General features: G+C 35.8%; 1 protein-coding gene across 1 annotated transcript in view; it reads right to left on the bottom strand.

Annotated features, from left to right (window-relative positions):
* The window catches only part of NUBPL (NUBP iron-sulfur cluster assembly factor, mitochondrial), a 228,472-nt gene extending 216,529 nt beyond the window's left edge, over window positions 1–11,943 (bottom strand). The window contains exons 1-3 of the mRNA XM_068991271.1: window positions 11,836–11,943; window positions 11,147–11,294; window positions 7,656–7,690 (exon numbers count right to left, since the gene is read on the bottom strand). Coding sequence (XP_068847372.1) covers window positions 7,656–7,690; window positions 11,147–11,294; window positions 11,836–11,943 — 291 coding nt within the window. The remainder of the gene's footprint in view (window positions 1–7,655; window positions 7,691–11,146; window positions 11,295–11,835) is intronic.
* Between the last annotated feature and the right edge of the window lie 1,688 nt (window positions 11,944–13,631).

Genomic DNA, 13,631 nt, shown 5'->3' with positions numbered 1-13,631 from the left:
AAAAAAAAATTTAAGAACAGGTTGCTTTAATATACTGTAATTTCTTTACAACATTGGCATTAAAGAGAAAATAATCCCCAATATGAGCTAAGTGGTATACATCAGGATTTCCTATGAACTGTGAAAAACAGAGTTTCATTCATATTTAATCCAAATTCACATTATAACTAGTATTATAGTTAATGTGTCCAGGGTGGAATTTAGAAAACTAGAACAGCTAATGCTCTTATTGGCATTTACTATAAGCCAGACCATGGGGTTGCAAAGAGTCAGAGGCGACTGAACAGCAACAACAATATGCCAGACACTGTGCTAAGTGCTATATATGAACTATCTCCTTTAATACTCATAGCCTTAAGAGGTAGGTATAGGCAAAAGTTATACAGGCTGCAAGAGGCAGAGCCAGAATCAAGCCCAGGTCTATTTGCCACCAAAAAGCTGGATTGTTAACTGCTATACACATAGCTATTAATGAAGAAAATCATCATGGTTTAAGTGGCAGTACACTTCATGTTCTCTTTCCAAGATCAATGAACTTTTCAAAAACCGAAACCTAAATCTCGAACTAAAACTTCCCAGTTTTTCCCAACATAATCACAGAACTTCAAAGACTTAAGACAATCTTAATTATGTTTAAGAGCCTCTCAAGTAATTTTGTGAAATAGAGCAGTACATCTGCAAAGAATAAGTGTGAAGACATTATGTAATCATGGGAAAAAAATAAATATTTTGAGATAAACATCAATGGAAAAAAAATAACCAAAGAAACACAAACTCTTTGAAGATTACACTGCTTCCTTTTCCATCTTTCAGTCCAGTTAAAATTCTACTTAATGATTCATTGTAGCAATGGAAAATAAGTAAAAACTTAAAATAAGTTTTTGTTAATAGTCAATTAAGTAAAATGCATATCAATTTTTGAGACATTACTTGCAAAAAACTTTTATTTAGCTACAATACTAAAAAGTAATTTAAAGCTTACTATGTATCAGCCATTGTGCTAAGCACTTCACATTATTCCATTTAGATTTCAATTTCATTTGCTCAAGGGGGAAAGGGGCATAGTTTAGCATTCAACAAATCTTAGATAGCTTATCCAACACTTAGAATCTACATATGTGAAATATATTAGTATATATATTCACAACCACTCTTCACTTAACGTGTTCCACTGTCATTACCAACATTTACCAAGAGGCTTCTATATACCATCACTGGACTAGAGACTGAGAATTAAAAAAAAAAAAAAGGGACTAAGGCCAAAATCCTTGGTCCAAAAAGGTTCCTAAACTAGCATAGAAATTAAACAAGGAAACAGAACTCTCAAATAATATGGGAAGTCTCAAATAATATGGGAAGTACTAGTCCTGTCCTCAAAGCATCATAGCAGAGAAAATAAACACCTGGAATCATCTCATGAAAGATCCATAATAAAGGTCTGAAAACGATATGGCATTAAGGAATGAAATGAGAAGACATACTCCAGAAAGCTTTGAGTGGTAGAAGCAGCAGGAACAGGTATCTGATTTGGAGGTGGGAGGGAACCACATGACTGTCACAGGACAAAGACAATTACAAGAAAGAAGAGTTTGGTTTTATACATGTTGAGCCTGAATGTTTGTAAAGCACTCAAGTGGGCATTTACAGGAGGTGAGGCATCCAGGTCTGGCACCCAGGAGAGATATCTAGGCTGGTGATGCATTTAGAATCCAGGGCACATGGGTAGTTACTGGGGTAGTGGGAAAAGATAAGATTACTGGACAGTATAAAATGAGAAGAGAACCAAGTAGAATGATGGACACACTATCATTTAAGAATCAGGAAAAGAATAGTATGCAGGCCACTAAGCCACAACAAGCCCTCCCATCCCACACCACTCCTCATAAAACAATGCAAAACAAACCTTTGCACTTATATACTATGAAACCCATCTGTATACCCTTGATTCATCCATGTAGCAAACATTTGTTGTCTATTTCCTAAGTCAATAGCCAAGAATGAAGACAACACAGTTCTGAATCATAAGAATCTAGCTATCATAGGAGGAGTATAACAAATAGGGGAAGGGTACAGGATCTAGGCTGGCATTCAAACCTGGCTCTGCCATTTACTTCCTGGGTGAGCTTGGGCAAAATACTTAGCCTCCAGCTGCTTCTGCTTCTTATGTACAACAGGGATCATTCCCATATGGTTGCTATGAAGAATAAATGAGTTAAGAAACATTATCATGAGGAACAGTGCTTGACATATAACAAATGTTTGATAAATGTTATTTTTATTATTTGCTATATAAAATTACCAGAATGGTTACATGGGTACATAATAGTAACAATAAATAGTGCTACTGGATTTCACAAGATGGAAGAAAGACTCTCCCTGGGAGTGAATTTCAGGGAGCACGTCACTAAGTACCTCTCAGGGCAGGGCCTCAGTGTGAATCAGAATGCTGTCTGTGGGTGCACATGAAGAGGATACCCTGGATGTCTGTCATCACTCAATTCCCTTGAGAAGCACTCTAGGGACACGATATAACCAGCCAAGCCATGCATCGCAGCCTGGAGGAGAAGACGAGTAAAGCTGAAGAAAATCTTCAGACACTCCAGTAGAAACATAGAAGAAACACTGTAAGCTATTACAAACATAATATCTATATAGTCAACCCCAAACTGGCAACAGCAAGTACCCTAGACTTGCCAGAGCACAGGGACCATTTAGAAGAGCTGAAGATAAACCCAGAAAGGTGGATGGGAGCCAGATTATAGAAGATCTTGAAGCTCACCAAAGGCATTCAGGAGTGACTCTGAGCAGGGTGAAATGGAGTTCCAATGGTGCTCAAGTAAGAATAATCTGGCATTATGTACTGAATGGATTTGTGCTTGCGCAAGTAAGAGGTGCTTACAGCAGTCTCTTTGTCTGCAAGGCCCTTAAAGGCAGGGTCTATATTTCATGCATTTCTATATTCTCCAAAGTAGCAAAGTTCTTGGGGAAGGGTAGGCACTCTGTAACTGTTTGAGGTATACATGAATGAATGAGCCAAAAAGAAGTAATATGAGGCTTAATTAGAGTGGGAACAGTGAAAAGAGAAAGATACATACTGGAAAAATATTGCAGAGACAAAAAAGGACATTTGCTGGCTGATGAAATGTGACAAGGATAGGGAAGAATCAATAAAGACTGTAAAACTGATAAATACTTAGTGTACTGCATTATAGGTTTCTGTGAAAGGCAAATATAATTATGTTCACAAAAATGCTCTATGAAAAACAGACGGCTTTTCTCTGAAATAAAAGCTAGTTGTCTTGGATAGAAACACTACTATATTTGACCTTGAACACAGATCATCATTTTAAGACATTTATCTTCCTCTTGTCTTTACTAGATTATTAAACCTTTAAGAGTACACAGTGTGCCTACTCTGAAACAAATTACGATAAAACCTTATTAAGTGTTGCTTTAAACACACTTTGTCTCACTCACAGAAGAAACGATTACTGAACTGAAATGATTACCATCACCAAAATACACACACACATACACAAAAAGACATATATACACTTATGTAATTATTTATACACACACAAAACAGTTTTGTTAATCCAGTGTTAGTAGGCATATTTACTTTTCTTTATATACCCATACTCACTGTGTCTGACAGTGAGTGTTAGAGGTGCTCACTAAATGTCTGCTGAACTAAAATGAACCGAAGTAAACTGATTTAGGAACATCACAGAGCTTATCAATGGTGTCTGGTGACCTTTACCTTCCCCTCTGCAGTTTCAGTGCTTCTCTGCTCACTAAATTTACACTGTAGAAGAATGAGATCCATAATAAAAGTGGTTAAGAAAATAGACAAAAGAAAGACTAACATATATGATTGGTAGTATGTATCATCAGTGTTGTGCCAGAAAATGTTTAACAATGGCCCAGGGTGAGGTGGGAAGTCTAATTTTCAGTATTTGTCAATTTTCATTAATTAAATACTCCCACCATGGCCTATTTTGAGCTAACAACAGGATAGCAACTGCAAAATTCTTGAAAATTTAACAGTTCTCACAACTAGCATGAGCCAGCTCCAATATATCACAGGACTGAATATTTAAATGCATGGTACACATGACAGGATCCCAAATTCTGCCCTGTAACACTACCTGCTACATCCCCAAAGGAAAGTACAAAAGGCAAACAAAAGGCAGGGAAAATTCACACCCTAGTCCTGTAAGGCTTTTCTTTCCATCTACAAAGTAGTCTTCTTTTGACTGGCATATGATCCAGCTCAGAAATTTTCTTTTGCCTTGGCCAGTGACAACCAAACTTTTCTGACCACGTACCTCACCTGGTGAAAAATGTTTAAGTATACAATCTCAATACATGTTAATACATCTGTTGACTTTATTAGAGCCACTATACTAATTTACTATAAGTTATAAAGTGTATACAAAAAACATAAATTTTAAAAGATAAAAATTCATACAAATAAAGAAAAATTCCACATTCCAATGACTATCTTACATATCCCCTGGGGTTTATATAACCCTGTTTAGAGATTATTAAGACCAACATTGTAAGTAAAATGAATAACTTCCTGGACCTGTTTCGTCTAAGCCAACAAACAAGTCTTATTAGATCTTCCCACTGCGATTCTAAAAAAAGGCAACCCAAGGAAGAAAGGAGAAAACAATTAGCAAGGTCTTGGGCAAAGCTGGCTTAAAGGGTAAGTGGCTCAGAGACCCCTCTTACAACACAAGCTCCATGGAATTAAGCTCCACGGGAATGAATCACTAGATCAGCTCCAAAGACACCATCATACCTGGAGGTTTTAAGCCCCAAAGCAACATACCCTAGTACCATTCCCCAGTAAATGTCCCTGGACATATGCCATCTATATCAGCTCAGGCAATGAGATGGCCTTGGAGGAATCTTGAGTTCTCCCTATAGAGCAAACATGTCCTTGAAATAAATGCAATATTACTAAAATCTTAAGTTGGGGAATATAGATTATATGACTATGCCAGATATATATAAATCATATATTTATATATGATCTATCTTCTTTTCTATATGAAGTTAGTCCTTTGGCAGATAACAGTTTAAGTCAAACATGTTGCTCCCAAATCAAAAACACTGTTAATCAAGCTGTATACAACGAATCTTTCTTAAATACATGTGAACTAGTTAACTAGGACAAGACTGTAACCAACTATAAAATACTCTATTATGTCAGATTATCTTTGAGTTCCACAACATGCTGCTCAAATTTCCTGACTTCCTTTTTTATAAGTACTATACTAACGTTGCTAAAAAAAAAAAAATCAAGAAATGAAAAAAAGAAACAAAACTCACCTTCTGGGCAACAGAATATTGAAGCCCTTCCTAAGGAAGATTCTACAACGTGTTTAAAGACACTTAAGGATACTACTAACATGCTTTCTGAAAAAGTGGCCCAGAGAAAAACATTGCTTTTCCTTTCTTGTGGCCAATTTCCCTGTCATACATCTAGACCATTAAAGACGAAGCTGCTCTCATGCCTGAAGGAGGGGGTGGGAATGGGGGGTGGGCTGAAGCAAACAGAAAAACAGAAATTTCGGAGCTACCATCTCACCAAACTAGCAACATCTAGGACTTCTCTGGTTGTATGCTGGATAAAAATCCACTTTCCAATGCAGGGGACATGGTTTGATCCCTGGTCTGGGAAGATTTCACATGCTATGGGCAACCAAGCCCGTGCACCACAACTACTGAAGCCTGCCGCACGCTAGGGCCCTCGAGCCACAACTACTAAGCCTGTATGCTGCAGCTGCTGAAGCCCACGGGCCTAGAGGCAGCGAGATGCCTGTGCACCACTACAGAGAAGTGCTCACTGTAACTAGAGAAAGCCCGCGAGCAGCGACAAAGACCCAGCACAGCCAAAACAGATGAGCGAAAATAAATAAAAATGAAAATAATTAAAAAAAAAAAACCAGCAACATCTAACATGAAGGAATCAATCCCTTTTAACTATTTTTTTTCATCCTTAGATCATTTATTACATGGTTACTTCACATTATCTTAAGACTCAAAGCTTCGGCTGAAATGATAACCAAATTAAAAGATCCCCACACCCATGAATTTACTTACCTTCCTATCCACTGAATTTTTCCTGTTTCCTCCCTAATTTAAGAAAGATGGGGTCCTTTCTTCAAGGTAACTAAGTGCTTTAATAAAAAGTATTCTGTAAAAAGTAGTACTGGCTTTTATTTCAATAAAGTTGCCTAACCATACATTAGTATCTCTCTTCTATTCCAAATCTGCATTGAAACCAAAACAAAACAAAACAACAAAAAAAGTTAAAACTAAATTAAAAACAATCACACAAGAAAACAAGAAAGAGTGCATTAGCAATTTAGAGTTCTAGAAAATTCTGGATGCATGGTTCTCAAACTTCAGCATGCATCAAAATCACCTAGAGGGCTGGTTAAAACACAGACTGTAGGGCTCCACCCTGAGGGTTTCTGATTCAGTAGGTCTGGGGCTCAAGATTTTATGTATTTAACAGGTTCCCAGGTGATGCTCATTCTGCTGGTCAGTGGACCACATTATAAGAACCACCATGCTAAATAAATAGAGATCATTAAAAGGAACCTTTTTATTAATTCTCAAACTAATGGTACAACCATTTTTTTAAGTGATCAGGGAAAGTAACTGCAAAACAGGGAAACAATTCTGAAAAACTAGAAAAAATATAATTTCCAAATTAAAAATAAAAAGGGCTAAATAACAACTACAACCTAATATAGCAGTGTGGAAAATAGCATAAGACATCTTCCAAAACACAGAGCAAGAGACAAAGAGATGGAAAATATGAGAGAAAAATTAACAAGCATAAACAGTCAATATCTACTTAATCGATTTCTGGAGAAAGAACAAGCACATCACAAAAAGTAATCAATGAGGAAATTTTCCCTAAGCTGAAAAAGACTCAAGCCTTGTACTGCTTGCCCAATTTCCAAACAGGTTAAAAAAAATGTAATGCCAACAACCAGACACATATCTGTGACATTTCTAAATTTAAAAGAAATAAAGGAAACTCCTAAAAGCCTCAGGGGGAAAAACACAGGTTATCACAAAGCAGTATGAATCGGACTATCCCCAGACATCTTACTGGCATGCTAGAAGAAAAAGAAAAGCTGTTTTCAAGGTTCAGAAAGCAAATTATTGTGAACCTGGAATTCTACATCTAGTCAAACTAGCAAATATGAAGGTAAAATAAAGACACTTTTGGACATTTAAGGACTAAGAAAACTGACTTCCTGTATCAGTTTCCTACTTTTACTGTAAAAAATTATCACGGAAATGCAAATAGGTTTCAATGAGCTAGAATTCAGGTTTTGACACGATTACATACCTTTGGGAGGCTCTAAGGAAAAAAAAACATTTCTTGTCTTCTCTAACTTCTAGAGGCTACCTGAATTCCTTGACCAGCAATCCCCTTCCATTTTCATCACCACTGTTAAATGTAACCAGTACTTATGGCAGATTTTTTAGCCCCTTAAAGACATGCAAATAACTACAGCTACAATATACAGCCCCTTATAAGAGTAAATGAAAAACATCAGTATGCTCTAAATCATTGACTTTAAAATGTTAACAAATTAGTAGTTCTATTAATAAATACCTACCGAATCATTTGCTGCTAGAGCAAGTGCAAGGTTCACTGTAAGAAACAAAAAAGTAATTAAATTTAGTAACTTTCCTTCTACCAGAATTCATTTTGCCTTTTAATATTTTCAATGTACTAACCAAAGCAAATAAAATTTTAATGTAAGTCCTTTATTAAAAAAATAAACAAGGACATGGAGAGACTATAGAAAGTAAAAAAGACAAAAAGGAAAGTAACATTTCAGCATAAGCAACAGATGCCTGCCTCAAAACTTTAAAACATTTATCATATGTTACAACTGCGTTTAAATAATCCATTAAATGTTTTAATCATATTAATGTATATATCATTCAATTATTTTCAAAAAATACTTTGCAGAAAAATTACTTTTTAATAAATAAAAATGGAGCTGATCCTACTGTTTTTTTAAAAATAAATGCAGGTAATACAGGAATTCCAAACACTAACTCACAAATACCCACATAACTGAAAGCTTGGACCAGTGAGGAGAGGGAAGGGAAAAAGGGAAAAAGGTAAGACAGTGAAACATTTTCCCAAAAGTGCCTATTAATAGTCAATCTCAGACATAAACGCGGAAAGCAGTAGGCCCCAAAACCACTGTTAACCCAGCAAGAGAGATATGCTACATCTGAGATGAGAAAGAGGTCCACAAGGAATACATTCCCAAACTGACAAACAGACCCTCATACTGTGGATGACAATTCCTTACTGGACAATGTTATAGATGATGCCAATACTGTTTCTTTTGAAGTATTTAAGAACATAAACTCTCAAGGCAGACCTGGTTCAAACCCCAGGGTCACCACTCTGTGTTTTACAATCTTGAGTATTTTTACCCCCAAGTATTTTCCCTCCTTGATAAAATGAGGTCCTATTTCATAACTCTTGTGAGAATCAAATCAAATTCTTAAGTGTAAAGTACTCAGCCTAGGGAATGGCACTTGACAAATCATTATCAATGCTTAATATTTGATTTAATCATTAAATTAAAAATTATAAAATAATCCTGAATTTCAGGTATACTGTAGGTTAAACATAATCCAACTTTGAGGCAGAGTAATTCATTTCAGTGTGAGGGTCTTTCTCCATTTACAAAATAGAATCTAAGAGCATGTCTGCATTAATCAAATATCCTCATTCTAATCCAAAATATTTCTAGCATGCATATTCAGATGGGAAATATTTTGAGACAGTTTGGAATTGGAATAAATATGTATACGGAAAAGAAATATAATGCCAACAGAGTTACATAGAAATACTCTATTTCTAAAGCAGAGACAGCAGTTATGAAAAAGTATAGATCAATTATTTGAGATAGATGGTATGATGCTAACAAAGATGAAAAGCGAAGAAGGGACGCTTACTAAAGCACACATATGTCACACACTGAACATTTTCTCATATATTTTCCTGTCTAAATGCTGCCACAGCCTATGGCATTAGATGATCTTAGAACCTAAAACAATAAATAAACGTGTTTTAAACAAGTGCTAGCCTACAGATTTGACAAATTATATTGCACAAAACCCAAAGAACTTATGGCTATTATCATGAAAATGCCTTCCGTCTTTAACCAAACCAAGTAAACACAGAGCTTGCAAAAGGATTCACACCACTGAAAACAGGTACTTTTTTTTTGAAACCTTAATTTTCAAAACACAAGTAGAGGTGGATTCTAGAACTGAAAACTAAGAGCTTCCAAATTTTAAAAACAAAATATCAAATAGATAGATTGTACATCCTTAGGAAAGAAAGCAAGAGTGTGTAGGATACAGCATAAATTCATTAAGAACAATCACTATTTTAAATAATAATATGGTATCTATCAAATAGTATAGTAGGAGTCTATCATAACTACAATACTTGTTAAATCTTAATTTCTTCAAAATATATGAAAAACTCTTCCACAATACATTCAGGTCAAAGTGGGGGGAAAAAACTAAGCTAGTAACACTATATAGTTGGATCTATAGCTGGTTATACAACTACAGAACTGCTGTATCCAGGAATACGGCTTTGAGTCAAGACACAGGATCTCTAGTGAAAGTCACAGAACTCTGTACCTGACCCTTTTTATTTCAAAATGTCATTGGTTTCAATGGAATTAAGTAATTTTAAGTTACATATATGCCCCAAGTTTAGATTAATATCTGAGAAAAAAAAACTTTACAGATCTTAGGGAGGAGGTGCAAGATGAAGTAGGGAATTAAGAGGTACAACCTACTATTATAAAATCAATAAGCTACAAGGATATATTGTACAACACAAGGATTATATCCAGTATTTTATAATAATTGTAAATGGAATATAACCTTTAAAAATTGTGAACTATTTTTGTATACCTGGAACTTACATAATACTGTACATCAGCTACACTTCAGTTTGAAAAAATGCAGAAATCTGAGTCAAAAGCTTAAAAAAAATACATGAATATATACAAGATCTTAATAGTGAGGAACTATGTCAAAACTAACAAAATGAAATATAATAAGGATAGTTTTTTTCTTAATCAACTGCAAAAAGGATAAATTGAGTAAGATCTGAATTAAGCCATTCCTATTAAAATGACTGAAAATTTTAAGTGATGCAACAAAACTTGATAGATTTATGACTTCAAATAATACAAGTTGCCTCTGTTGAACTGGAAGGAGGAGAGCTACCTTTTTATATTATTATACTGAAATTTTTTTTAGTAATAAAAAGTTTCTTTTGAAAAAAATTGGGAATACCTGTTAATTAGTCCTGGATGGTACCTCTTACATTTCTAGTGGGACTTCTTTTATGGGTTCTGAAAGCAGCATTTCAGTCACAATGAAATCTATAATCAATTTGAAAACTTCACCAAAAAAAAATTCTCTGTTCCAGTATATTAATATAAAGATCTAAAGATTAAATGTTTTAAATAATTAAAAGATGTTCAAATATTAGATCTATTTTGACTTTATAAATGCTGGAAAACTGTTATGGTTAAATGAAAATAGGTCACAATAATGTAAACAATCTCATTGCAACTACTTAGCTCAATGTACACTGAAAAAGATTAGAGAAGACTGCAAATAAAACAAATAAATTTAGTATTAAAAAACAAATAAATTTAGTATTAAACTTACTAAATGTTTTAAAAATAATAACAACAATCAAACGTTGAGTACTTACTATGTAGGAGACAGGGGGCTAAGTGGTTAACTTGTTTAATTTGCATGACCACCCTATGAAAAAGATTATTATCATTGTCACTTTACAGTTAAGTAAACTGAAGATCTGATGGGCAACCTGACTACCTTTTCCTCAGTTAAGGGTCAAGACCTGGCAACATATCTAGTTTTGCCTAACTCCAAAATCTAAGCCCTCAATCACTACCAACTCCTCATACTAAGGAACAAGCTATTAGAAATTAAATACTTTTTCAAGAACAAAACTATAACTTTAATATTGTGCACTTGCCAGTTGGCCTAAAGTTCTACTCAAAATGAGAATATCCTATAATACCTGCTGTAGTAGACTTTCCAACTCCACCCTTTCCAGAAGCCACAACTATAACTTGTTTAACACCTTCTATCGGTTTCTGCTTTGGAAGTCCTCGAGACATGATTTGTGATCTTCTTTGTTTTAGGGTCTCACTCTCAGCGCCAGAGAACTTGAGAAGAAGAAGAAAAAAACAGTTTTAAAATAAGCTATCTCCATTATTACATTTGCAATTAACAGGTCTTTTCTTTTCTACTTTAATTCTGCTTATCTCCATTAGTTAGGCCTTTAGTGTTATTTACAAATAGCCGTTGATCGCAACTGCAGAGACACATTGTTTAAGTTGAAATTTATTTGCCAGGCGTTAAAAATAGCAAGTAAATAATTTCCCTCTTTACGGAGCTAAATCCCCCACGTGTTTTCCTTCTCTTTAACCTATTTTCTAAATAAACTTAACACTAAGAAAGCACGTGCAAGTCACACATCCATGTTCTAACCGTCTATTTCACCCCTCTATGCCTCGCCCTGGTCCTACTGGGGGCCTGCCTGGAAAGTGGGCACATCCAGACAACTGGGGTCTCACTGAGCAGGGGAGGGGGCCCAAGAGGGACTGAAGTGGGTCCTTGGCAAGAGGCAATTGCAGAGCACCTGCAGCCCTGGCGCCCCAGCATCTCCGACCCGCCCGCCTCCACCTGCCCTGCAGCAACACGGACCTGGCGCCGACAAATCAGTAGTCGGCTTCCCCCAGGTGAGACACGGGCCCCGCCGCAGCGCCGAAGCGACACTCCACCAAACACCAGCAAACGCAGCCAAACCCCCATGACGCGGAATGCTGCCTGAAGCCCAATCCGGAAACCGTCGCGTCTGGCGCGGGGTGATGACGTCCCGTAGCAACGCTCCGCTTCCATTCCCTAGCGATTAGGCTCTGGGTTTCTTTAGCCCAGAAACATAACTTGTCGTGGTCTCATGTGTAGCCAAGTACAAACATTTTGTAGCCTTTTACCAAATCTTGAAATATTTTCACGTATATCCTCTAATTTGCTCCTCACAGAAGTTCTGGAGTAGGTAGGAGGCTCTTAATACGATCCTCTTTTCGTAGATAAGAAAACTGAGACTTAGAAAGTTTAGAAAACTGACCCGGTTAAGTAGTGGGGAGCGGTGGAAGTTAAAAATATCACCTGGTGTTCTCACAGCGCAGAATATAGTCACTTAAACACTGCCACTATTAAGGATTTTTTTTTTTTTTCCTCCTGAGTGATCTATAGTAATAGTCTCTTTTGTGTTGGTTTTTACTGCTGTGTGCTTATAATTCTGTGAAAGAGAAGTCAGGGTGCTTTGCTAGGCTCCGAAAAGTTTAGCTAAATCAAAAAACAAATCTAATGAAACAAATTTAACTCAAGAAAGAACTTGAGTGAGACAAAGTTTGAAAGAGGAAATTGAATTTATCCTGGTAAAAGGAAGGATGTATCCATACATTCAAAGCAGATGAGAGTGAAGGAAATCACTTTAGGAAAGAAAGCTGGAAAGCTGATACAGAGACCCCCAAAAAGGATCATTTAGGGTGTAGGGTGACTTATCCTCACATATACCCCATATTTTCTATGGTTGAGTTTTGTTTCATTTGCTTTCTATCTGTAGAAAGTTTACTGTATAATCATTCAGTTTATTTTACTCTGATCTTTAATTTCCTTAGTTTTAATGCAGCTGTAGCATAGCAACCTCAAAGAATTATTCTAAGAATTATATCAGATATTACCAGGAAAAAAAATCCATTCAATTTAGAAGGTGCTGAAAAAAATTCAATTCCTTGCTTTTTCTTCCCCAGTCTCAAACTTTGTTACTTCATTCAGTCTTCTTTATCTTACATTAAGTTTACACTCCTAGGTTACTGTTCTATATCACTTTCTTATTTTATTATTTTGTGATATGTTTTTATGGTTAATTTTCTCAATTTTTAAATTTATATCTGCTCAATTTTTATAAATTATAAGCCAAAAGAATATAGTTCAGGAGAAATAGCTGTCAGAATAATTCATTTATAAAACAAGAAATGCTGAATATCTGTTTCTCTCCAGGTAACTTTGTAAGTTCTTCCAGACCTCTCCCAGATTCATTCATTTAACAAATATTTATTGAGCAACAAATATGCACCAAGGGTTTTCAAATCGAAACTATACTTCATCTTTCCACTCAAGGACTTTACGATCCAGTGCAAGAGACAGAATAAGTTAACACACAATTACAGCATGGTTTGATAAGCATAAGAGAAAATCACTGAGTGATACGAAAGTATAAAGGAGGAGTACCAAATTCAATCAGGAAAGGCTTCTGAACAGGGTAACATCTAAGTTGAATCCTGACTATGGGTGATGTGTAGGAGTCTGTGGGATAATGACTACAGGGTTGTTGTGCAGAGGAGAGAAATGAATTGTTATGAACTGCGAATAATCTGTGTGGCTTGAGGATAGACTGTGAGGTACAGGACTGAAAGAGATGAGGCTAGAGGTTG

The sequence above is a fragment of the Capricornis sumatraensis genome, chromosome 19 (genome assembly GCF_032405125.1).
Source record: "Capricornis sumatraensis isolate serow.1 chromosome 19, serow.2, whole genome shotgun sequence".
NCBI lineage: Eukaryota > Metazoa > Chordata > Mammalia > Artiodactyla > Bovidae > Capricornis > Capricornis sumatraensis.
The sequence above is the reverse complement of the archived record's forward strand: the minus strand, read 5'-3'. Positions and strand labels throughout refer to the sequence as shown.